The sequence below is a fragment of the Sphaerodactylus townsendi genome, linkage group LG02, assembly GCF_021028975.2.
Source record: "Sphaerodactylus townsendi isolate TG3544 linkage group LG02, MPM_Stown_v2.3, whole genome shotgun sequence".
Taxonomy (NCBI): domain Eukaryota; kingdom Metazoa; phylum Chordata; class Lepidosauria; order Squamata; family Sphaerodactylidae; genus Sphaerodactylus; species Sphaerodactylus townsendi.
The window spans coordinates 56,126,974-56,153,547 of record NC_059426.1 but is presented as its reverse complement, the minus strand read 5'-3'; the positions used below and the strand labels follow the sequence as shown (position 1 = coordinate 56,153,547).

The window sequence follows — 26,574 nt, the reverse complement described above, 5'->3', positions numbered from 1 at the left end:
TAGGCATGCTCACCATCTGAATGAAAGTGGGCACAAGTACAGTTACTTCTAAGTCCCACTGTGTTCAGTGGAGTTTACTCCTAGACAACAAACATAAGAGGAGGCTGCTAGATTCAGTCCAGCATTTTGTTTCCCACAGTTGGCATCTAGATTTCCCATCCCCCAGGTATGCATTTATTGATTTCATTTATATCCCACTTTCCTTCCCAGTGGGGATTGAAAGGGGTTTACATTTTCCCTTTCTCCACTTATCCTTACAACAACCCTGTGAGGTAAGTAGGATTGCCAGCTCCAAGTTGGAAACTACCTGAAAATTTGGGGGGGGGGGGTGGAGCCTGAGAAAGGCAAGGTTTGGGGAGGGCCTTCAAAGGGGTAGAATGCCATAGAGTCCACCTACCAAAGTGACTATTTTCTCCAAGAGATCAGTTGTAATAGCTGGAGATTTCTATCACTACCTGGATTTAGCAATCCTAGATACAGGCTGAGAGTATGTCACTGGCCTCAGGTCACCCAGTGAGCTTCCATTATAGCAGATGGGGATTCATTCACATCCTAGTCTGACTCACTAACCACTACACCACCCTGACTCTGTTTCCCTAAGTAACTGGTATACAGGAGCATTGTAGTTTAGAATAGATGTTTCAATTATCAAGGTACTGTACTTCCTCAGATTGAAAACAATGAGTTTTCTTTTAGCTTCCCCTTTCGTTTTCTCTCTTGTTTCCTTCTGTGTCTCTCTTTTTCTCACACAGATTTTCCAAAAATTTCCCTGTGATTGATCTCATCTCCCCCTAGTGGCATATCCTGTACATTTCTGTGTCCTGGGCCGGACCAGATAATGTAGTGATGAGCCTCCTGGTTAGGTGAACAGTCTGTTTGCGGCAGAGTAGCTCTGATTAGGAACTGGTGAGGAACTGGTTAGGAACTGGTGAGGCCACTGACCCATTTGGTTAGGAACTGGTGAGGCCACTAAACCATTTCTTCTCTCTTTCTCAAAGCAGTCTCAACCCTTTAAACTGTTCTGCTTTTTTTAAAAAAGCTTGGGGAAAGACAAATATATATTTCATTTAATTACTCATTGACATCTGTAGACTTAAGATGTCTACTGTGTCGACATAGCACTATACTGGTGGCGTACCTAGACAAACTGGAACCCTGGGCAAAACCTGAGTTTGATGCCCGCCTCAATGGGCAGCCACCCTCTCCTACCGTGACTAAACAATGATTTTTTCCACCAGGTCGTTTCAAAGTCACCATCACATTATAGAACATGCCCCAACTCATAAATCTGAACACAGCAATGGGCCATCCCACACAGCAGAAATATTTTTTTAAACGTTTTCAAAATGCTTTCAAAATGTTTTATTACTGCTATGAAAACATTTTATGGTGTTGTATCTAGTCCCCCCAATTGAGGGAAACAGCATCACTTTCAATGTTATTTTAAACTGTGGACCCCAGATTCTTCCTTTAAGGTGGATTTAAAAGGAGAATCTGGGCTCCCTAGTTTAAACAAGTGATGCTGGAATCCACCCCCAAACAGCATTATTTTCAATGGTGTTTAAAGTAGGGAGCCCAGATTCTCCTTTTAAATCCACCTTAAAGGGAGAATCTGGGGTCTCCAGTTTAAACAACATTGAAAGTGATGCTGTTTTGGGGTGGATTATCCCCCACCCTGAAACAGCATCCCTTTCAATGTTTAAACTGGGGACCTCAGATTCTCGTTTTAAATCCATGCCAAAGGGGATGGATTTAATAATAATAATAATAACCATCTTTATTAGGCATTGAGAGAATAAAAGAAAGAAAGAAAACAAGCATTGGCAGGAAGGGGGTGGATTTAAAAGGAAAATCTGGGGAACTTTAAGGGGTGCCTGCTGTCAGGGGTGCAATGATTAAGATAGCAGCACCAACTTTTCAGAGTATCTTCGTGAGACCCTACTGATGATACCATCCAGGTTTAGTGAAGTTTGGTTCAGGGGGTCCAAACTTATGGATCCTCAAAAGTATAGCTCCCATCTCCTATTAGCTCCCATTGGAAACAATGGGGGATGGGGGCACTCCCTTTGGGAGGCCATAACTTTGGACTCCCTAAACCAAACCTCACTAAACCTGGGTGATATCATCGGGAGAGTCTCCCGAAAAATCCCTGAAGTTTTGGTGCTGCTAGCCTAAAAACTGCGCCCTCTGCAGGCCCAAAACGGGAAAATGCTGAAAATACAAAAAAATCCCACAAACGAACCTGCAGTTTTTGGGGGGCCCACAAGGGGGCGTCCTGGGCAACTGCCCATTTTGCCCAATGGGAGGAATGCCTCTGCACTGTACATGTGTTCAAATAAAAAGTTAACACTCCTGAAGCACCAAGGGAGGCAGTACTGAATCAGTCCTTTATCTCTTGATCAATACATCTGTCAAGTTGGCTACTTACTTACTTTATTTATAGTCCGCCTTTTCCACTAAGCTCATGTCATATTATACAGTTAAAAAGAATGTAATAAAAGCAGTATAATATGAACAGCAAAACCATAAGCTACAAAATTAAGAGAGCAATCTACTAAAATGATACAAAACACAAAATGAATCTGTATTACAAAATTAGAGAAACAATAAAACAGTATAAACTCAACCATGAACAAAGCAATAAAAAACTGCCTACAATTTCAGACTTTCTTTCTGCAGAATGAGCGTGGGAGCCTTCCTGATCAGATCATTCCACAAAGTAGAAGACATACTATAGAAAACTCTGATACAGGCACCTATTTACAAGGTGACACTTTTAGACAGATGGTCTTAGCCAATGGGCAACTGGGGATGCTGTTCTGCGCCACATACTGGAGAGCCCAACTGCCCATAGCTTAGTCTTCCTGTTGGAAGGGGGGAAAGTCCTAAACACTGAGACCATCGTACCCTCAAGACCACTTCTCCCTACACACCCCTGAAAGAGAATTACACTAAACTGGTAACAACCTATTGGTGATCTCCATCCCAAGAAGTGTCTGGCCAACCTCAGCCAGAGGTTGCTCTGCTCTGCTCTGCTCTGGCCCCGACCTGGTGGAACTCTCTATCAAGTGAAAGCCAGGCCTTTCAGGATTTGGCTCAATTTCCCATAGTCTGTAAGACTGAGATGTTCTACCAGGCCTATGGTTAAGGACAGCAACAGTTTTAATCTTAGCTGGTACTTTACTGCATCCTTGTAGCTGTTCCCTTTGTATTTTTACTGTTCCCATCACTCCCCTTCTTTTTTTCTCCCTGCTCCAACTTTACTAATTATTCTGGTTATTCCTGAAACTGTTATTTAAGGTTTTAAAGGTGCCACCTGGAATTTTAAAGTTAATAAGGTTTTTAAGTATAATTTATTTGTAGTTGTATATTTTAATTCTATTGTATTTGTGGTTGTTAGCCACCCTGAGCTGGAATGTTGACAGGAAAGGGTGGGATACAAATCTAACAGTCAGTCAATCAAGAAAAAAGAAGTTACCTGACCCGGCTGATGCCCACCCCATGTGGGGCTTGGGCAGTTGGGCTTCCACTGGACTGGTGTATGATGGGGTGAAATGGAGTGAAAGTCAGCCCTTGCTCGTAGGGTTGCCAGCTCTGGGTTGGGAAATTCTTGGGGATTTTGGGAGTGCAGTCTGGGGAAGAGGAGTTTGGGGACTTGAAAGACCTCAGTGAGGTATAGTATGATACAGTCCACCTTCCAAAGCAGTCACTTTCTCCCAGGGAACCAATCGTTGTAGCCTGGAAAATTACAGTTGTAGTTCAGGGAACTCTCCAGGCAGTAGTGGGAGGAGAAGCACAATGGCAATGATTCTGGGGGCCCATCCTGGACTTTTGCCTGAATCATTAAGGCCACCCTGTGCTGCAGGATAGAGGCAGCGCTTCTAGGCCATGAAGTTGCGACAAGTACTTTGAACTGAACGTGGAAATTAATCTAATCAGTTTAGCAACTGTATTGGGATAAACCCCTAACACTGGTCACTGCACCCTTCGAAAATGGATCCCAGAGTTGTATACCCTGGTAGTCTTCTGCTGCCACCACTTGTTAATTATTACTGTAATATAAATATTAATATTGGACAAATACTAAAGTTGGACAGACAGTTCCAAGCCCAGTCTGTGTATTCATTGTCTGCCTGGGTGCTTGCATACATAACAATGTTGTTATAGTTTGACCAAGTCAAGCTTGACCAACAAAAGAAAAAAAACCCAGCAACTCTAGATATGCACAAACTAGGATGCTTTTGACTATTATTATAATTTATTTATAATTTTTTGTTTATAATGATAATTCATGGTAATTAATTTGTACTGATGATGAAGGAAAAAAAGCTTATACTTGCTTGTGATGCCTAGGAAATAGGGAATGATAAAATCATTGTGCTTCAAAGTAAATTCAAGTTGGCAGCCCCATCCACCATAGAAGAATTTACAAGAAAAACCAAAAATTTATAGGACCAAGAGAACTGTAAAGAAAACAGATCTTGCATATCGGTCCAGCATCCTCAAAGATGCTTCTCCATTTAAACTGCAACTTTTGTGGGCTTTATCATTGTTGTTCTCTTTGTGTTTTTAAAATGTTTTATATATATATTTAAGCCACCTTGTGTTCCACAGTAAGGAAAAGTGTCTAATAATGTTTTAAATTAAAAACAAAACTGTGATGGAGTCAAAAAGACAGCAGGGTGGGGTAAATAAACATTATGCCAGACAGAAAACCAGAAACTCCTTAAAAACAGTGACAATCTGGTAAGTTTTCAGAGAAAAGGAAGAACCCCCAGCTCCCTCTATTTCAAGCCAGAAGATTTGCTGCTTTTTTTAACAGGAGGAAAGCTTGTCCCATAAATACCAAAATGGGAAAACTGGCAGACTTTTGAAAAAAACCAGATACTCACATGGATTGCTTGAATAAAAGTTTTGCATAAACACTTAAAGCAGTGGTGGGATTCAAATAATTTAACAACCAGTTCCGAAAGCACTCAGCGGTGGGATTACAACCAGTTCTCTGAACGAGAAATTTTTTTTAGCTACAGGTTCTACCAAACTGGTGCAAATAGGCTGAATCCCACCACTGACATAAATGCTTTAAAGAAGAAGCAATACAAACCCAAAGCTTTTCAGAAAGAAACACAACATGTATGGGAAGAAATAAAGCCCCTTGGAAGTTCTTAAGGTCTTTTTATCATGTAATGAAAATATAGGCTGCTGAACTAACAGTGTCATCTAGGAACATTTTCCTGGAAGTATGCCACATGAATAGCAAATTTCTTTAGAATTGCGTTGTAAATTCAAATTCTAAGTGCAGCATGATAGCAATCAAGTGGTTGTCTGACAGTTCAGTCGTGATCTTGGGGAGGGGGGGTCACCATCAAGTTTCCATGTGTCTTGTCATTTATCAAGCAGAGAGCAGTGCTTAGTTAAGACATGGAAAACAGTGGCCCATTATGCACAAAACAAATAAAACATCTTCAGGACGGAAATAAAAGCATTTTAGGGAGCAGTTCTGCATAGCTTTCTCCCACCCAAAGTCTTGAAATCGTTTTATTTCCTCCTCAAAACATTATATTTGGAAACATTAAACTAGCAATCTTTTTTGCCCAAAGGTCTTGAAAATGTTTCCTGCTTGCTGTGGGCTAAGCAGGAAAAGTTTTATTTCTCCCACCCAATTTTAAAGCTCTCACTTTCATTTTTTCTGTTGCTCGCCACTGACCATTTTTTGTAGCATCATTTTGTAGCCACTGACCATTTTTTGACCATTTTTTGTAGCATAATTTTGTAGCATTTTCCGTGCTGTCTATCATTTGCTGAAGTTTCTCAGGGACATTTACTCATCTGGCATCGTGGCTGCCTGCCGTTTCCATCATTAATGTACATTAATAAACTCAGTATTACCTGCCAATTACATGAACATGTAATTTTTCCTTTTTTCATACATGGATTCCTTTGCATTCAATCCTGTCTGCTCAATGATTACTTCAGAAATTAAGGGTTTCCAGTGTGGGGTCCATGGGTTTCATGGTACCCACAAGACATCTTTCCTGTTGCCCTCTCAGTGTTTTTAAAAAATGGTTGAGGGGAAGTGGGGCTTTTGTCCATAAGGCTTCTGACTGGCCGTTAGAGATTCATTAACAGATCTTTAACAATTCTCTTTGCTAGCAAATGCCACCAGAACAGAAGGATCTTCATAACAACACAAGAATCTTCACTGCATGACTTGTGTTCGTTAGTAAGAAAAAAGTTACACACCATAATCCTTTTAAAAGGTGGCCTGTAAACTTCTTGGAAGTGGAACTTCTGCCCTAAATGTTAAAGAGATACTATTAAAGTTATGACCTCACTCCCTTTTGGTTGGCTCCACCTCCTACAGCAGCCATTTTGGTATTTGCACCCTCCACAGCTGAATTCTAAAAGTGCCTAAGGGCTCAAAAAGAAACCTCTAAATTAACAGAAGTGTGAGCAAACTCCCTGGAGCTCAGTGAGGCTGCTGGGGCGGGGTGGTGGTTCTGCAACCCACGGTGGTGCTGCTGGGGTCTCCATGTGGTCCTGCCCCTCAAGAAGGACCAGGGGGAGGGGGAAATGAGGCCACCCAAAGCAGGGTCGACCCCAGACCCCCATTCAAGGGGGATTACGCTGAAAATCTGCGCTCCTGCAACTCCCTCCCATTTCCCGCCCTTCGCTGTTCACCTGTTCAAGAGGACCCACCAGTGGTGCTCCGCCCCTGCCCTGCGCTGGCATCACCGGCATCAGCCAACCAGGCAGCTGGGACAGGGAAGCCGGAAGTGGCTTCGGATAGCTTTGGGCTGTGCTTCTCTAGGAATGGGGACTCTTTCCCATTAACCCTTAGTGCGACTCTCTGAAGGAGGCTGAGAGGACCCAAGCCACACGGAGCTGCAGTGCAAGGTCGAAAGAGCCGCATGCAACTCCGGAGCCGCAGGTTGCAGACCTCTGGATTAGACAGAGAGAGATCACTCAGTGAGTTTTCAAGGCATTTTTTATCCTTCTGTAACTTGTAGATTTTTGAAATTAGATATTTCTCTCCACAGCCTGGGTGCTTTAATCTCCATAGAACTGAAATGCCTTTTGTGTCAGACGTAATTCAAAATAAAAGAACCAGTTTAATTAAGAGGGAAGGAGAAATAAAAGGGCTGCACTAGTCACAGGAGATTTTTTTTAAAGGCCAAGGCTGATAGCGCAAAATAGGTAAAAATCTCTTTTATTACTCAGATTAAAATTCCCCAATGGCACAAAAAATCCATGAAGAACTGGCAGCTAAAGCAGATTACATAGGTTGTGTGAAAGAACCCTATATATCAAGCATTATGTAAAAAAATCCTAGCCCTAACAAACATAAAGATTATAATGACAGCTGGCTTGAAGTATAGATTGCATAGATGTTTTCCGCAATTTCCATGTGTAGGTCTTTTTCAACACAATTGCAAGAATTTCAAAGGGAAATTAAGAGGAAGATAGGATGATAATTACTGTACTCCATTCAGTATTGCATCATTTCACTCCAAACAGAAGGGTTTGTAGATCTTACTTAGAGGGCTGTTTGGAAAAGAGAGAGAAAGAGAGAGATTAGGTTTCTTCCAACAGTTTGGGCAACACAACATGGGGGCGGTGAAGTACTGTCACTCTGGTATCAAGCCTGGCTCTTTGTACCAACTTTTTCTTCCCTGTCCTCCCCCTCCCATATTTGTGTGTGTTAAGAGAGTTGGGCTTAGTTTGCTCATAAACTTCAGTTCCTGGGCGGACCCCACACACACACACACACACACAGACACACAGAGAGAGCTGGATTTGAAACAGCTGGATCTGCCTCCCCTGCAATTTTAGCCAGGAGCCCCACAAGCTCTGGACTGACTGGCGGAGGATGAACTGATCAAAACTGTGAAGCTGGGGATTCAGTTGCTGGCAGGATCCAGAGAATGGGTTCCTGGAGGAGCCCCAGTGTCGTTTTGCTGCTGCTGCTGCTGCTGCTCTGTGAGTAAAAGAAAAGGCTTCTGCTTAGGCTATGTAAAGCAAGGAGCTGTTTATTTCCCTTTTCCTAGCTTTGTTCCTCTCTCTGGTGACTAGCTGAAGGATAGAAAACAGTTGAGGATTTGATATAAAACTCCAGCAGTTAGGCTTGCTTGAAAATGAATTCTGTGATTCTAACTAATGAAAAATGTTTATGGTCTGGAACCTATGCTCCCAGAACCACATCCACATAGAAACAAATGAATACAGAGGTCAGTGTTACATGAAGTAACCTATTTTGATTTCATTTATTTTTTTCACTGTAGTGGAGCATATTAAAATCAGCTGAAATGCATGGGTGAAATATGTGGCTTCAGTTGCGCTTGGATACCGAAACAGCCACAGAATGCTCTTTCATACACACGCACATACAATTTCAGCACAGAAATGGTGAAAATTCTGAGGTAACAAGGGAAAGATCTCTGAAGCTACATCTATCTGGAAGGGCAGACTATCACTTGAGCAAAAGAATTCTTTGTTATGCACAGTGTTTATATTTCTATAGCTGTCCTTTAAAACTGAAGATACTATCTCATGACAGGGTCTGGAACTGCGTTTCAGTATTTGTCATAAATTTTCTTGTTTAAATCTTCTTTCTCACTTTATCACATGGAAGTATTTACATATAGATACTATGTAGAAGTCATAATGAGTATGTTTGTTGCTTCTAATATATACAACCAGGAATATCTATGTCTTTATATGGAATTTGTTTATTTTCTCGATACACACCAGTTCCACTAAAACTAATTCAGTGGAACTTCTGGACAGAGGATTCCAGGGGAGTCAGATATGACCATTCCAAGCCCTCGGCATCTGTGGGTCTTGAGAGAAAACTCTGCTAGACGACACACCAAGTGTCAACCTGTGTGGCATCATCCAAATAACATGTTTTGCAGACTTGTTACCCTAGATCCTGCACCATCCCGCAGCTTTTTGCTGTGGTATAGTCTCTCACATGTTTTAGTACCTGGAAAGAGTGCTACAAGCTATTATAAATTTGGACATATTGTTATGTGCATCCCAGTTCTACATGTACTGAGAAGTATACTTTGGTTTCTTTTCAGATCGTATAAATCTTTTGCCTTATGTACTGAGAAGTTCGAGGAGCAGTAATAGAGCAAGTACAGTGAAATCCTAAACAAAGTCACGCCCCTCTAAGTTCATTGAAGCCAACAGACTTAGATGGGTGTAACTCTGCTTAAGATAGTACTGCTCATTTTCGCTGGATAAGAAAACAATGAAGGCTTCAAAAGTCTTCATAATATTTAGTTCATTCAGGCAGGCTATGTGGTGGCAAGGCAAGAGATGCTCTATCCCACAACAGATCTCCAAAGAAAGACTTTGTACTCCAAAGCGCTTCACTGTCAACCTACTCACAGCTCTCTGCCTTCAGAACCGATGTTTCTGAGCACAGCCTACTAAGATGTTGAGAAAGGCAGTGTTACCCAGCTTTAACAGGTTATGAACATATTTTTAAGGAACCTCCACCAGCTGCTAAGAGTGTAACAGCACACAAATATCTTTAAAATGGCGATGGGGAAAATAACTCAGCTTGGCAATGCTTTGGGGAAATAGCTCACTTGGTGATGCGAGAGGCAGGCTGGTAGGGGATGTTTGAGACTATGTATATGTGGAAATATGGCAAGGAGCGTTCTGCAGAGTAACACAAGGAGTCCAAATCAAGTTTAAAATGTTTATATAAATTTGGTTTCAAGCACTCATACAGGAAGATATGGATGCACATACACACAAGTTCCTAGAGATATAAAAAGGTGAGAAAAATAGGTTTGGATGATAGAGAGGGAATTGGGAGGCAGCAGGGTGATACGTTACCTAATGGTTCCAATGCAGCAGACCAAGTAGAAGGCAGGGACTCTATGCCAGCACAAAGATCCCATAGAAGGACGGTATCTCCCACCAACTTGATCAAGGGAGGTTCAGGTTGGAAATGAGCAATGAGCTTAAGGTGAGCAGGGCTTATATAGGGTGGATCGCTAGTTTGGTGGGAAAAGAGACCCTTTGCATTAGGTTTCGTTTCTTACAGCTGTGCTGGGTTGCAGGGGCTCAGCTAATCAGCAGCTCTATCTATTGTCCTAACCCAGGGGATGGTAGCCAATTGTTTCCTTGATTACATTAGCAACACTTTGAATAGGTGGTCAGAAGAGCAAGTCTCTGGCTATTGTAATTTAGCTGAGGCAGCGAGATTAAATCAGGGATGGGAACACTTAGGAGCTTTTAGGAACAGCTGAAGGGAAGGAAGATTGCAGCATCTCAATTCAAGGGATAGTTCACATTTACAACTCTATTGACTGTAGCTCTGGCTTGGGTGTGGACATTAAGGAGCAAATGAGTAGATTTATTTTCTATGACTGTTTGCTATTCCATAGGCTTGCTGTTAGCCCATTTTATCCTGCGCCACACCATATATATTTGTTAGCCTTAATATAACTCATAAATATATCTCACATATACCTTGTATTCATAAATATCCCGACTTGGATGCGTGTTTTAAGATGTGGGGTGGAAGGGGTACATAACAGCAGTGGTGAAGGGCCAAGGGGGCAGGGGGGTGCGTCATGCACTGGGCGCACGTCTGGGGGTGCAAAATCGCCCTGGCCCCTCCCCCTCCCTCCGCAGCACACACACAGACCCCACCCCCCTTCCCACACTTACCTACGTTCCTTTTCTTTTTTAGTACTTTTTGAGGCTGAAAAACTCGGCCTAGTTACAGTTCAGGGAAAAACTGCCTGAGGAACTACAGTTCCCAGGAGACCTTGGTCTCCTGAAGTATAGTTCCTCAGGCAATTTTTTCCCTGAACTGTAACTAGGCCGAGTTTTTCAGCCTCAAAAAGTACTAAAAAAAGAAAAGGAACATAGGTAAATGTGGGAAGGGGGTGGGGTCTGTGCACCAGGCGCAGTTTGGCCCAGCTACGCCTCTGCATAACAGCAGTCACCTGTTGAAGAAAAGCGACAGTGCATCCATTAAAGAACATTAAAGTTCTGTTCTGCCAGTTCTGCAACTTCCCTCTTGAGTCACTTTAGACAAAATCATAGATCTATTCACAGTAAGCAGAAAGACATTGCCTTACATTGAGTCATGCCATTTATCTAATGCTTCCTTCTCCACTACCAGAGGCTCTGCAAAGTCTCAAGCAGAGGTCTTGCCTAGACTGTCAGTGGAGATTTTTTTAATGATAGAATCCAAGGATTGAATCATTGCCATCAAAAGCCTACATCCTGCTGCTACTAAACAGTGGCTCATCTCCATTAAAAATAAAAGGCCCAAGTTGCTAAAAGCCCATGGCATAATAAAGTGTAATTCGCTTCACAAGAGTTTCCTCTGTCTAAGGAAATGCAGCATGAATATTCCTCTGCTAAAACAAGAATTGCAAGAAATAACAGGGGGAAAATAGTATTATATAGGATTTGTCTGTGTGGATTGTACTGCCATGGCTGACCCTAGACTCTTGACTTTCCCAATGGAATAGCAGAATTCAACAGCATGCTTCTATTGGCTGAGACAACCAGTCAGCCATCTTAGACAGCAATGTTGCTTTTGCTGCTGAAGACCTTCCAACTGTTCTCATGTGGCTAATGTGAATCGGCTGCTGCAGTGACAACATTTACAATCTAGAGACATTCCTTTATATTTTACAGCGGTAATTTCTGTATGTGCCCTAACAGCAAAGTACCTTAATTAGTTCTAGAAAAAGATTATTTCAAGCCTTTTCTGCATAGTGAGGACCTTGAAATATCACAAATGGTATCAATTAGGTTATCTGAGTCCAAATAAAAGTCCAGAGATTGAGAAGTCAGTATTGAGTATTTTTAAATCCCATTGCTTTTAAATGGAAAAGCTAAGAACATGAAAAAATCTCTCTGACTAAAAACAACAAAACTTCATTGCTTCAGTTTTGATGGGAAAAGCCCCCTTCCCAGTCATGATTAATCATACAGTTGTATGCCCATTTACTTGGGAATGAGAAACAAAGTGGAATCTATTTCTGTGTAACCATCCCACTAACATGAAATACTATATTTGTTTTATTTACAGTGTAATCCTAAACCATGGATTTAGAGGGTTTAAGGCAGATTCCGCATGGGCCAAAAACAGTGGTGTGAAAACACTGTGAAAATGGTGTAAACTCTTTTACACCGTTTTAAACCCTTTTACACTGTTTTCACACCGTTTTCACACACACTGTTTTTGGCCCATGCGGAATCCACCTAAGATGGCACAGTCACATATCCTGTGACTTCTACTTTTATTATCGATAGAATTTCCCACTTTTTTCATTCAATGATTCAACAATTTATGGAAAATGGGAATTAAAAGATACCAAAAGACAGGCATAAACAGACGATCTCATTGTCAGTACTGCATGCTTTGTAATAAATTTGTGACAGTAAGAACAAAAAATATTAATAATTTGTGCAGCACTTTTCAATGAGTTTTACAATTGTTATCATATTCAAATACTAACTCTGCAGTTTGCGGAGTGACACATTCACAATTCCCAACATCCTGGTTACCACACCAAATACATACAAATAATAATATGTAATATAGCCCTTTGAATTACCAGAGCACCCCTGAGCATCAAGGGTTGTCTTCCCCAACTTCTGGAAGTTTTGCTTCATGGGCTGGCATGGAGTAGCGGTATGCTCAGTTATTCCACCATATTCAGCTGTATGTGTTGACCCAGTCTCAAACACAGACTTCTACATCTATAAAAACCTTGACATAATCAGCAGCAATTTGTATTGCATTTTAAAAATAAAACAGTTTTATCTTAGACCTATAATAATTATTAAATTACTTTAATTACTAGAGAAATTGCCTGCTTTCCTGCACATGAGGTAGATGTCACAGAGCTCAGAAAAGCCACAGGTGACTTGTACACTATTACTGCAGTTACCTATGAAGTGGGTTACTATAATTTCCAGTGTGAACAAAAATTACTTCTCCAAGGTCGTCCAGTAAACCTATTGCCAAGCAGAGGCTTAGATTCAGGTCTTTGAGCTCCCAGTTTAACATAACATGCTGACAAAATGCAAAGTAATTTCCCCATTTCTAGAGTGTTCTAAACTCAGAATAGTTCATGATATAATAACAATAGAAGATATATAATAACTTTATTCAGGTTAGTTTTCTTCATACAGTTGTGGAACAAGAAGTCATACTAACTCATCCAGTGTATCTTCAAAACTTTAATTTCTGTTACGTCTCGCATTTGTGAACAGGCATATTTCCATAATTTCCAGAATTGCTGGAAAATACTGCAGGATTTTCTCACCAGATGTAGAGGAAGATATCTTTTTAGATTGCTATTCCTCCAGCACATGTTCAATGATTTTAACAAAATCTCTTCAGGGATTGTTCTCAATGTGAGAAATCTAGACCTGGCCAAAAAAAAAAAAAGAACTCAGGTTGCCTGAAAGTAGAGATGTTCAAGAATATTAAATGTACTGAAACCATGTACTAATTGATAGTCCTTGAAAGCCAGTGTGGTACAGTGGTTAAGAGCAAGTGGAGAACTGGATTTGATTCCCCACTCCTCCAGATGAGTGATGAAGTCTTAACTGGTGAACCTAATTTGTTTCCCCACTCCTACATTCCTGCTGTTCTTGGGCTAGTCACAGTTCTTCGGAACTCTCTCAGCCCCACCTACCTCACAAGGTGTCTGCCGTGAGGAGAGGAAGGGAAAGGAGTTTGTAGACCACCTTGAGTCTCCTTACAGGAGAGTAGGACCGGGTGGGTGGGGGCATAAATCCAAACTCTTTTTCTTCTTCTTGTACGAAATGCTTTCCCTTCCCACTTCCTATGGTATGGAACATTGTTGTACTGTTCTACAACATTGGGGGAAATAATCATCCAGATGCTACCCAAGATTTCCCTAATAGTTTGGCGATCAAACGTAGTATTGCCCCTTTTATCTAGGTGACACCATTTCCTGTTTTCCACTGGGCGGTCCTCTGTTCCACTAAGGTACATATGTAACTGCCATCAAATTGCAACTGACTTATGGCAACCACAGCAATGGGGGCTTCAAATCAAGAATGAAATGCAGGTGGTTTGCCATTGCCTTCCTCTGGAGACGTTTCCTTGTTAGTCTCCCTTACAAATAACAACCCTGCTTAGCTTCTGAAATCTAATGAGACCAGGCTACTTCCCTTGCTTGTTCCACTGACTTTTGCAATAAGCCTGTGTGTCCTTATAACCAGAAAACAGCTACCTCTTCTTACTTTCCTTTTGTCAGCTACCATCACCCTATTTCTGTCTTTCTCTGCTTCAGTTTTGCAAATTGCTTTTCTTTCTCATCCTATTTTTGAACCAAAACTTTTAAATAAATAAGAATGATTTTTTAAAAAAATATTAGGTAATAACTACTTTCCAGATTTCGTTGCCATCATTTTTTAAAAGATGAGGGGAAATAAAAAAGAGAACTTTGCATCCTGTTTCCTGCAAATCAAGCAAAAATTGTTGCTCCATAAGAGAAAAATCAGTTATGAATTAAGAACTTATCACATTAGAGGCAACAGTACTCTTAAAGTTGTTAGAATTATTTTATACTAGTGGGGCCCGGCCACACATTGCTGTGGCAATTGTCCTTCTCATCACAGTCTGCAACCCACGCAGATGTCCATGCAGGTCCAATGATCCACAGCATAGCCTTTTGGGGTGGTCAAATGGAATCCCTCTTTCCCTTTTCAATTCACATTGTTATATGGTGGTGTCTTGTTTTTAGTATAAGGTCACCCTTTCCATTCCGCAACGGAACTGTCCAGAGTGCGAATCCCGCTGTCCATGAGGCTGGTTGACACGCACAGTCCTGGCTTGGGTAAGGCAGAACTGGGGCAAGGAGGCTATCCCAGTCAGCCAGCAGAGGCAGGGTGGTGAGGCGTTCAGATCGAGGCCAGCTCCCTGGGTTCGTAAAGGGCCATGTGCAAAAGAAGCAGAGCCAGTAGTGTTAGTTCGCCCCCACCCCGCGGATTTTCTTAGAAGAAAAAGGCAAACTCCAGCTCGCTTTTAGTAAAAGAGAGCTGCAGCAAATATGGGTGAGGAAGTGTGTAAGTGGTGGTTGGATGTGAGGGAGGGCAGAATGAGGTGTGTGAGGATGAGCTGGATGTGTATGAGGGTATGTGTGTTGTGTGGTAGCAGTGGGTGAGGCACAGAGAGTGAAAGTTACTTGTGTGGGGGGGGGAACCCCACCTGACGTCTCACACGGCAAAGTGTGTATGTGTTTCACTTCCACTCATATTACCTACCAGTATTACCTATTCACTGTTTTAATTGCTCATCTCTGGCCATCTGTGCGAACATTCTAAGGGCATACCAACCCCTCAGGCCACAGACATGCTGCACGAACATTCTAAGGGTGAATTAAACACAGCCAGCTTCATGGCCTGATGTGCCAGGAAAAAGTCATTTAACCTGGCTCAGGTATGGACTTTCGGCGATTTGCAGGTCCAGTTACCTGCCCGCAACAGGGAGGAACATCATATGAAAATTTGGGTCAATCCATCCAGCTGTTTCGGTGTTAGGGCATGACTAACAAAGTCACTGCTAGCTTTTTATATATATAGATTTGTATGTTGATCTATTGTTATGCTGACAAAACACAAAAGAAATGTCTAGCTTAATCAAAGTTTCAGTCCTTTTTCATGACATTCTACAATAACAGCCACAAAATGTACATTTAAAATAATCTTATTTTAAGATAATTTCTCAAATCCAGATACAAGATTGTGTGCCAATTTTGCATCTGTTTCAGATAACAATAAGAGAGTTCTTGACTTTTATGGACTTCATAAACAGTCTTCCATAGAAACTGGTCTCCCATCTCCCAGAAGCAGTATTTGGGGGCAGGCATTTGTGCTTGAGCAGGACTTCATGCTCTGTGGATCAAAGTCTTTCCATCTGCAGAAATGTTAGGTGGGATCCAAGCCACATCTTTCATGTTTTTTAAAAAATCTAGTAATAAGAACTATAGCAAGTGAACGTGAAATAAAAGTTTATGTGCTCTTTAAGCTTAGATTTTTTATAACACGGATCAGAAATTTAACCTTCTGATTTTTGAATTCATTTTTCCCTGATTACTGCAGTTCTTCTGAAATGTAATAGCTGGAATTAGGGACATAGTTGGCATACTCCTCCAGTATTAAACATTGTTAAAGTTGCCAACCTCCAGGGTTCAGGAATTTCAACTGATCTTCGTGCTACAGAGACCAGTTAAAAAGTGGCTACTCTGGAGGGCATCACATTCTTGCTGTGATCCCTCCCCAAACTTTACCCTCTCCAGGGTCCACCCAGGAGTTTCCCAGAACTCAGTACCGCTACTTTTTGTAATATCTGCAATAGCTGCAATAGCAATAGCTGATTCTCTGTTGAGGTAGTGGCCAAGAGGGTTATTATGCTGTTTTGGTTTAGTGGTACACAGTTGTCCTTCACAATGTGTCACCAACAGCTCAAAATATTCTTTAGCTGCCGTGAAGTGCAGGTTGTGCACTGCGTGGTGCTTCAGTACACTGTAGACATCCCCCATCCATCCAGTCAGATATTTAACTTCCAGAGACTCTGCAGCTGAACCCTGAAGAAAAACAGCTCTAGAAAAAAATACACTGTTTTTTACAAGGCATTTGCCAAAGGCAAAACAATTAGGACAAAATAAAGCTAGTAAGTTATCAGGGCCAAATATTAGGGACTATCCCCAATAAACAGGGATATCTGGATCATATTGTTACTACTTGTTATCAGAGATATTGTCATCAGAGATATTTTACATCTATTGATGGCTCAAGGGGTTTTTCCATTTGAAATGGTGGCAAGCCACCATCCTTCCACACACACCTCACCACTGCTGTTGCCCCCACACAGGAGCTTGAATAGATAACCCTTCCCAGCTCTTTGAAGCCAACAAACAAAAATGGTGCCCAATCTCGCAATATGAATCTTGTGAAAGTTTGGGAGTGAAATGGTAAGGAGGATCAGGTGGGAGGGGCAGCTGGCTGGCAGTAGATAGCATGGGAGGTTGCTGTTCCCCAAAATCTGCTTCTCTGGTCACTTCACTGTAGAGTTGGCCCAGATTCTTAACTTCCATAACAAAAAGGTGCTCAGACATCTGTATCCCAGTGCTAGAATAGCAACAGAATAGCAAAGAACTGCTAATAGTCAAGTCCCTAGGTAAACCTTTATCATTATTTATGTACCCAGTGTTTTTGTGGTTGCGACTTTTGAGCATTCAGAGTCAGTTTTAGCAGACCAGCATTCATCTCAAAATGTAATTCTGCAAATCTCTGAACTTACAAAACTCATTAACTGAGTATTTAGTTTGAAATAAGTAAGATAATACAACATTTGTTTTCTCAAGAGTCATGATCCTAGATAAAAACAATCCTACAGACTCAGAATAATTGGATGTATAAACAAACACTGAGACCAGTCTTTTACAGACCCGGTTAATATCAGCTATCCCAGCAGCCTGCTTCTTGTTTTGCTGACCCCTCATTCCTACATAGAATAAATAATGTTAAACATGGTCATTCTTTCTAATAATGATTAGGACAGTGGTGGCGAACCTATGGCCGCTGGGCTTGATCATTAGCATTAAACCTAAGACCTAGTTTTGGGGAAGCAGTATAGGTAAGCCTGTTTAGTGCTGTTAAACCCCACTGATTTTCATGCGAAGAACTAAAGTGCGATCTTTTACCTGGGAGTAAGCTCGGTTGCTGGCAATGGGGCTTGCTTTTGAATAAACCCTCCTAGGGTCGTGATTCACCCGTTGGAAGAGTTGTGCGATTGCTTCAAAGCAAAGCCACCGACTACCACCAAGCTTACTCCGGAGTAACCTGTGCCTCGGAGCCAAGTATTTTATTTAAACTAAAACCTCAGTATTCAGGTTAAATTGCCGGGTTGGCACTTTGAGATAAATAAGTGAGTTTTAGGCTGCAGTTGGGCACTCGGCCTTGAAAAGTTTGCCATCACTGGATTAGGAGGTTCCTGGCTTATGATTCAAAACCAAGAGGTTTCACACAATGTAATTAAGTCAGACATTTCAAGTTAATTATAGAACCCTTCTACAGTTAACAGTAAAATTTATCTAATGGGAAGATAAAATATTAGGAAAGGGTGATATTGGGCTGGGTCAGGCATGATGTCAAATTAACCATGGCTTGGAACTATATGAACAAGTATTGTCGAAGGCTTTCACAGCCGGATTCAACTGGTTCTGGTGGGTTTTCCAGGCTGTGTGGGTTTTCCGGGACCACCAGACCACGGCCACACAGCCCGGAAAAGCCTCCAGAACCAACTATATGAACAAGCCCTGAGTTTCCATCTTCCAAACCAGAAGTGCAAACTAGCACTGAGATGGTGCCTGCAATCCAGGGACTGGATCTGGGATTCAGCCAACCTTTTCACTCAGTCTCACCAAATTCCCCTCCTACGTGACATTTGTACATGCTGGTCCCATGATCCAGTAGAGCCTTTGAGGTCAAATTGGACCCCCCTCCTTCCTTTTTCATGAGATGTAAGATGTAATGATAAACTACAGTTGAGTACGAAAGCAAATAAGTAACACCATGCTTTGGTACTATATCTAAACCAGCAGACTGATTCTGATTGGCAGATGGGCAGCCCAATCTGGGGGTGGGGGATCCCTCTCTGGAGATGGCACAGGCTTACACTGGTGATGTCATGAATTAATTTCAATACTGACCAAGCCAAGAGGCCACTACGGCGGATCTTTAGTTGGAAGAGCTTCTGTGGTGTAGTGGTTAGATGATTGGACTAGGATCTGGAAGAAGAAGGTGAAATAACCACTTTGCCATAGAAGCTTGCTGCATGATGTTGAGTCCATCACAAACTTTCATCCTAATTTACTTCACAGTGTTGCTGTGAAGATAAAATGGAGGAGAGGAGAATAATGTAAGCTGTTTTGGGTCCCGAGAAGGGACAAAAGTGGGGCATATGTGCAAGAAGTGAATACATACACACATACATACATACACATACATCCCAGAGGCAGAAACATGGACTAACAGATGGTGGCAACAGTGATGAGATTTAGATGAACTGAGATAACCAAAAGATGCAACCAAATTATTTTAATTACTTCAAAGTGTTTGAAGTATATCCCATACCTTTCCCAATGCATCTGAACCTTCTTTTCTCTTTCAGGATTACAAAAGTCACAATGAAGCAGTTGTAGATGCTTCTTCCATTCACTCTCTCATTACTTCCTTCTTTCCTCATTTCTCCCATGTACTCTGCCCAAGTCCCTAAGACCCCTCCTCCTCCTCTTTCAACCCCTTCCTCAGTTCTTTGATTATCTGGTGGCAGGGGGAACCTATCAAATATTAACTCTCTCTCCTCACTTTTGGTTATTTATATCCCTTGGCTAGTAGTGGACTCATTATGGCAATAAAATAATTTTTTTAATCTGCAAAAAAAACTCCCAACAAACGCTTAGCTTAGTAAACCACAGGACCCTGTTACTGAGTTATAGCAGTTTCTTTACTCTGACATCCCTTTGTTGGCTCATCAAAGTCCTTCTACCAGATGGTAAATAGAAAGCCTGCCAGAAATTTTCAAACACTCCCCAGGAACTTCATCTAAATCACCAGCAAACCATTTGCACATGAAACAGAACACAAGCCCGTAGCATGAATGTGACACAGATAACATTTCGGCCATATTGAGCGATGCCAAGGATAACACTCGATTTCTTTACTGCTCTTTTGCATCCCTTTCCATCCACTTGGATGGATCTACAACTCCTGCAGGAAGGGAAAGTACATGCAGTGTTTGTCTCCCAGACAGAACCAGCAAGAAGGCTGAGATGGTTAGGATGCTGGATTCTGGGTCCAACTGCCCAACTGGGTCCAACTGCCCAACTGTCCAACTGCCCAACTGGATTCTGGGTCCAACTGCATTTGTGTGTCAGAATTTCAGAATAGACACAGCTCTAACTAGAATCTGCTTATTCTCCCTTTTTATAAAAAGCATATTTGAGTCCTCCTTAGTACTACATGAGATTAGTCAGCAAGAAAAGTTCATGGTCTAAATGTGTATGTCACAAGGTCCACAGTGACCTGAAATCCAACATCTGAGGAAACGGTTAATCTGAGTTTCACCATTAACTCTGAAAGACAGCTCACATTTCCTACAACGTGGATGTCATGGCTTCTTTCTCCAAGAAGTGATAAATTGAAGTCAAGGGTCTAGATTGTGATCGCATTAGAAATAAAATAATTTGGACTGTTCAAATAGGTTTTTTCATCAAACTTCAGAGATTCACTTTCCTTAAGTTTCCAGTGTTCTAATCCCTGTAGCGAATAGACTGAGTCCAGGTAAAGTAACTCTGTTTGCAGCTCAACCACACATGATTTCACTGTAAAAAGTACATGAATAAAGTTTTTTTGCCTGACAATTCCGTACAAATGTTGTTTTTTCCTTTTTTTGTTTTGAGGAGGATGTGTGTGAAGCTAAAACGACACAACACAAGAACCTGCAATATGCGCATATTTGTGTCAACAGCTTTGCAGACGTTCCCCTCAAAACAAACAAACAAAAAGAGAAAGCAACAAGCACGGGATGGCCAGGCAAAACACGCTTTCTCCATGTAGTTTTTACAGTGAAATTGCACGCAGATGAGCTGCAAGCAGAGGAAACCTCGGTGGGATACCTTCACCAAATGGCAGAGGCAGGAGAATCCCTGCAGCAGCACACAAAAGGGCAGGCGTGAGCAATGACAATGAAAGTAAAAGGGCTGGGAAGAGGAAGAGGCTCCTGGCAGGGGCCTCAGGTAGAGACCACATTACACTGGTCCTCTTCCACCTTCATTGGCTGCCCATTGAGTACCGGGTTATCTTCAAGGTCTTGGTTTTGACCTTTAAGCAGCGGCGAAGCTCCCAGGGGACGGGGGGAGCGGTGCGACGCACCGGGTGCACAGATTTGGGTCACGTGGGGGGAGCGCAAAATCCCCCCGACCTCGCCCCCCACGGCGCCCCCCCCCCACTTACTTTAGAAAACCGAGCAGACTGGAGAACAGGCTTTCCTGTTCTGGTGGGAACTACATTTCCCTCCAATTTGTAGTTTAAAGCGGTACAGTCCATTCCACTACTTCAGTGTTTTGCCACCTCATCCCCAATTCATTCTCTTGAATGCACAAAACAGGCCTCAGAACTGAGAAACTGAATGTGTGTCTGCATTTGTCAATAAAGCTGTTACGAGTTAAAATATTGATCAATGAAGAAAATAAGATCTTACATAAAAATAATGCAGATATTTAATTGTCTAATATATTCTATTTACCACTATCAACCCATATTATCAACTGAGCTAAACTGGATTCTGAGCTAACAGGTATTCCATACTTATTTCTGTATTTTGTGACTCAGAAGAATCTGTGATAGTTCAGCAAAGGCTTAAATATAAACTTTGTAGTTCAGTGTACTTGTTTTTCTTTAAAAATCCAAGGTTTTTGAAGTAAAGAGGAATGGGTTTAAGTGGAAGAGGTTAAATGAAAGGGGGCAGCTTAAATGTTACATATTTTTGTAACTTGCTGTGCAACTATCAATCTGGAACAGCTGGGGGTTTATATAAATTGTTTTCATTGTAACAGTGGCCAGAAAAATATGTGAGTCTGTGTCTTCTGATGTTGTTTGTCTTGCAATATTTTTGAGACTACAGCTTAAGTTAGCAAGCATTTTTCTATTAGCATCCATGGCTTTTAGAAGAAACCATATGTGAATTGCTCCTTAACATCCTAAATTCAGCATATGATTCTAACCCCTTCATTCTACTCCTGAAGGTTTTTTTTTCTCTGACCTGATTATAATTTACAAAGCTCTTCAGCAAAAATCTTGATCATAAACCAGGGTATGAAAGGGTATTCATACAGGTAACTACTTTATTGAACTTGGAAAGAGAACATCTAAAGAACTCCTGAAGAGGGGAAAAAAGCCTTTATTACTATAAATGTTTATTATTTAATCTTCTAATCCAATAGCAAATGGGCAATATTTCCTCATAAAATTTTATAGTTTAAAATGCCATTCAGCTCTTTCATCATGTATTGTCCAGGGGCTTGCAATTTGACTATTTGTGAAGCAAGAAAAATTATGGCTTGTAGCACACTGAAAATATCCACTGGTGGAAAGATTTCTATCAGCTGAGCACAATTTTTTCAACCTCCCTCTTTTACTACAAATACTGCCTCTGGGGGATGGAGGAGCCCCGCAAGCCAGAGGTCTGTAGTTGGAGGGGGAAATTACCCCATTCCACCCACAGAAGTGCTAGGTGGGCTCTTTGAAGAGACTTCTAGACCTGCAAAAGGAGACCTAAGTATGTTGTTGACAACTTCCTTTGCACTGCTTACTGGAGAGAAGGCAGGCAAGAGGAGACTGAGGCAGGAGTCCTCCTGCTCTCACCTGGTAAGTGGCAACCCTTGCTGGAAGTATGCTTGTGATGAAAGGCTGGTCTGAGACATTTTATTTATTTCGTTCTACTTAGTACAATGTTATCCCAACATTCTTCCCAATGGGAACTGAAAGCAGCTTACAAAAATACACTTTTAAACAAATGACACAAGACACAGTATAAAAACCAACTCCTCCCCAAGAAGCACACAAGACATCTTGAGTTGATGCCCACCAAGATATTAATAAATAATACATCTTCATTTAAGAAGTAAAAAGATAAAATGGCTCCACATGCAGATCTGCATGCCAGGAATCCAGTCCTCCCACAGGTTTCTAGAGCTTATATGTGTGAGAGCAAAACCACATTTGCTAACATGTTCTGAGTGACCAAATACCCAAAAATAGGTATGACACTTTGAACTGCATACATAACTTGCCATTTTATTTTACAAAAGTTTCCTTGTTATAATCGTTGTCATTATTGGTAAATTATAAGGTTTAGAATAAGGGTCTGGAGCAGCTCTGGAGCAGCTATTCAGCATTTTTTCCCTCTACAGTGGCTCACTATGGCCCACCCCACTGCTCCTCAGCTAACAGGCCCACCAGCCCTTCCAGTTTGAAGCAACGAGAGGGAGCCGGCCCCATTGCAATTGACAATCCTGGAATGAGTAGACGGATAACTGACAGCTGAGGGTGCCCTGTTTAAGGGGGAGCCTGGCAAGTGAATGAGCTGTCAGCCCATTGAAGGGGTGCTAGTTTAGGGGCCCTCCTAGCCCGCAGCCCACATGCCAATCTCCCTTGTGCACAATGGCCCGTGGTGATGGGGCTGCATGGCTCCTACTGCCCCACTGGGCTCCATGGTGCTGGGCTTGGTGTAAGAGTCAGCACTGCCTGAGGGAGAGGGAGAAAGAGTTTGGGGGAACAGACCCCTACTTACCTGTCAGTGTACAGTCACCCCTTTGGTTCCTGCCTGCAGAGAAGGGGATCCTGTTATAGTTGAGAACTGGGAGAGGACAGCAAATGTGTGGGCTTTGGTCTTCCAGCCATGCTAAGTGCCCTCTTTCTACTGTTACCGACTCCAAGAGGCCCTGGTGCTCACTCGAAGTCCGCATGGCAGGGAACTGACAGAGTCCCATGCTGGGTGCCCAACCTGGTGAATTGTAGGTTGTCTGGCTGAGGTTTTTGAAGGGCTGGCGGGGGGGGGCTGCAATTGGATGCTAGGGAGGGGGCATGGCAGCTGCAGGGGAAGGCCGATGGGTCTCTTAATTGGCATCCTGAGCTGCTTAGAGTCTCATGGGCTTGGCTGCTGCAGTGGGGGGGTCAGTCCTTGTTTTGTTCAGCTCAGTGGGTGCCTATGGGTTGAGTCACATTTTTTGTTGGAGCAGCTTTGCACCTCTATCTGGGGTCATTCCCAGGCTGAAAGGACTCGGGGAATGGACTAACTCTGGCCATACCCCATGATCTGCCCTCACTGGTGCAGAGGCCTACACCTGTGTTGTGCTGGTGTGCTACCAGGGTAGAGTTGTGTTGCTGTCCAAGAGTGGTACAGCAGTGCTGGAGTACCAGTACTGATGTAAGTGGTACTTACACTGATGTATCTTGGAGATAATCCAGCATGAGGATCAATCAGTCTGCTGAGCCTATTACCTCCTCTCCTTAGGATTGTTGCGGTTAATTCACGTTTAGACCCTTCAGGGACCCATCTTTCTGATCCTGCCCAAGCTTTTCTGACACCTCAGATTGTTTCCTTTAGGATTCCTGTTGGTTTCAGAAGAACTTTCTCCAAGTGGGCTGGAAGTCAACAGCACTCCCATTTACATCTGGTTATTCAGATGCCTTGGCTAACCCTGGAGCCATTTAGATAGAAATCAGATGTGCCTTTTAAAGCACAGGAAAGTTGAAATGTGATTTAAAATCAGTTTTCCTGTATAGACATCCATCAATTTAAAAAAATGGTACAAGTGTATTTAGAACTAGAATAGTCGTTTTCAAATTTCTCACAAGCTCACCAATAGCGAAAGCACTGAAAAATATGTCAAGCAGCTCTTGTGAATTTGGCCTCAGATAAATGTCAACCTGCCAAAATGTATTGTTTTCCATTTAGGATATTTCAGAACTTCAGTATGATTGAAGCCAAATGTTACACTTGGGATTGGAACATTTAGAAGCACAGAAAACATTTTTTGGGGGGGAGGGGTTGCAACAAATCGGACAACTGTAAATATGTGCATATCTATTAAGATAATGAATCTTTAACAATATTGAATGTCCACATGAACTATTTTTTTAATTTTTAAATCTTGAGTACAGTTTTACTTAAACCTTCTATTTGCTTTCAGTGATGATATAGGTCCATTATGCATGGAATTCTCACCTTGGGGCTCTTTGCTGCACAGTAGGATTGTAGTGGTGTCTCCTTGCATTTCTTTGTTTCCAGATGAAGAGGTACTCCGCTGCTACTGTGCGGTATACTTGCTGAAGTCTCCAGGGCCTCTGCTTTTCTTGGTTCTCTTAAACCTCTTCCCATCAACTTTTAAAACCACACAGTCACAAAATTGCTGGCTTTGTTAAAGGCCTTTAAATTGCTGTTATATCGATATTGGGCCTTTCCCCACTTACGATTTCCGGTGCGGGGTCGTGTTCCCCCGCGCCGGAAAGTCAGAAGGTGCCGTTTCTTCCAGCGTCAGAAATGACGCGCGCTGAAGGGACGTTGGAGCGTAATTTCAGTTTGTTCCCTCCTTTTAACCACAGAAATCAGGCAGGGATTTGAGACCTCTACTGCATCACCGGGAGATTTGAATAAGGATAATATATAGCTGTATATTGTCTGCATCCCCTGACCTGGATAGCCCAGGCTAGCTTGATCTTGTCAGATGAGCATGGTCAGCCCTGGCTAGTATTTGGATAGACCATGATGTTTTCTCCTGGTGAACTGACCTCTGTTACCTGTAGAAAAGTTGTAGTAGCAGGAAATCTCCAGACATCGCCTGGGGGTTGGCAACCCTTTGTTGCAAGCATCCCATCCTGAGGACATGGATTTGTACCAGCCTGGAGGCTACAAGCTCAATTGCTGGGTGATAATTTCCTTCCAACAGGGAAGCATTTCATGTGGCCTTTCAGTTAGTTTTACTGTCAGGAACAGTAGGAAGATATGTACTGACTAGCAATGATTGAATACACATGCTGGAATCAATGCCATACTTCTTGAGCCATCCCAGAAGCATTTTTTAAAAGGGAGATGCCTTGCCTCTGTGTCATGAAACACCGTTGCAAACCAGAGCCAATTTTAGGTTTTGGTGGGTCCTGAGCAGAGAGATTCTGGGGGTCCCCCTCTAGTCCCCTCCTTAGCTCACCCCTGTGTCCACCCCACTCACACTTCCCTGACACCCCCCCCCCCTCTACCTTCTGCTTCCTCTCTGGCCATCCATTCATCTTCTCCCACTCATTTGTTCATATACTCCCATCTGCAACTATAGTGGGCAGTGTGTGCCACTGGGAGAACTGGTACTGAGAGTAGCACTGTCATTCACCTCCTGTCCACCCCTCCCCTCCCCTGCCGTACTAGGCTATGTGTGCAGATGAGCATGTGGGTCGTGGGAGGACTCTTCAACAAGCAGGTGGAGAACAGGGCAGGCAAAAGGGTGGGGAGAAGAGACCATGGACCCCTCCAGCAGACCTGGGCCTCAGCAGCTGTCTTACCTTGATATGCTGAAGTTGGCTGTGCTGCCAACTAAACTGAAGACGGACAAACACCAAGTTAGAACAACATGGGGAACGGGAACATTTGCGGGAAATTTGGACTGGACAAAACCAGGGGATGTATCACTGCCTGATTATGTCGTCTACCTTTGTATTGAAATCCTCCACATGCTTGATGAAAGTGAAATGCTGGGGGCCTGCAGCAGCTACAGGATCCAAAGGATATGAGATGAGAAAGGTCATGAGGTGAAGTCATGGAGGGCTTTGAAGGTAAAGACAAGGAATAGATAGCAAGCTGAAAAAGGAAGGAACATAGATGGATACTTTGAGCAGCAGACTTCTAAAAAACAGTTTGATCAATGCAAATAGTTTCCATCTTCTTTTTTTCCTTTCCAAAATTTTTATTCCCTTTTTACCCACCCCCTTCAAAAA

At 42.4% G+C, this 26,574-nt stretch overlaps 1 protein-coding gene across 2 annotated transcripts in view; it reads left to right on the top strand.

Annotated features, from left to right (window-relative positions):
- LOC125426866 (TGF-beta receptor type-2-like) overlaps positions 1-26,574 on the top strand; it is a 53,376-nt gene that overhangs the window by 593 nt on the left and 26,209 nt on the right. The window contains exon 1 of one of the 2 annotated variants that reach the window (XM_048485677.1): positions 7,741-7,980. The exons of the other annotated variant lie outside the window; for it this stretch is intronic. Coding sequence (XP_048341634.1) covers positions 7,926-7,980 — 55 coding nt within the window. The 5' untranslated portion in view covers positions 7,741-7,925. Of the gene's footprint in view, positions 1-7,740; positions 7,981-26,574 lie in introns of those variants that run through there. 2 annotated transcript variants of the gene reach the window in all.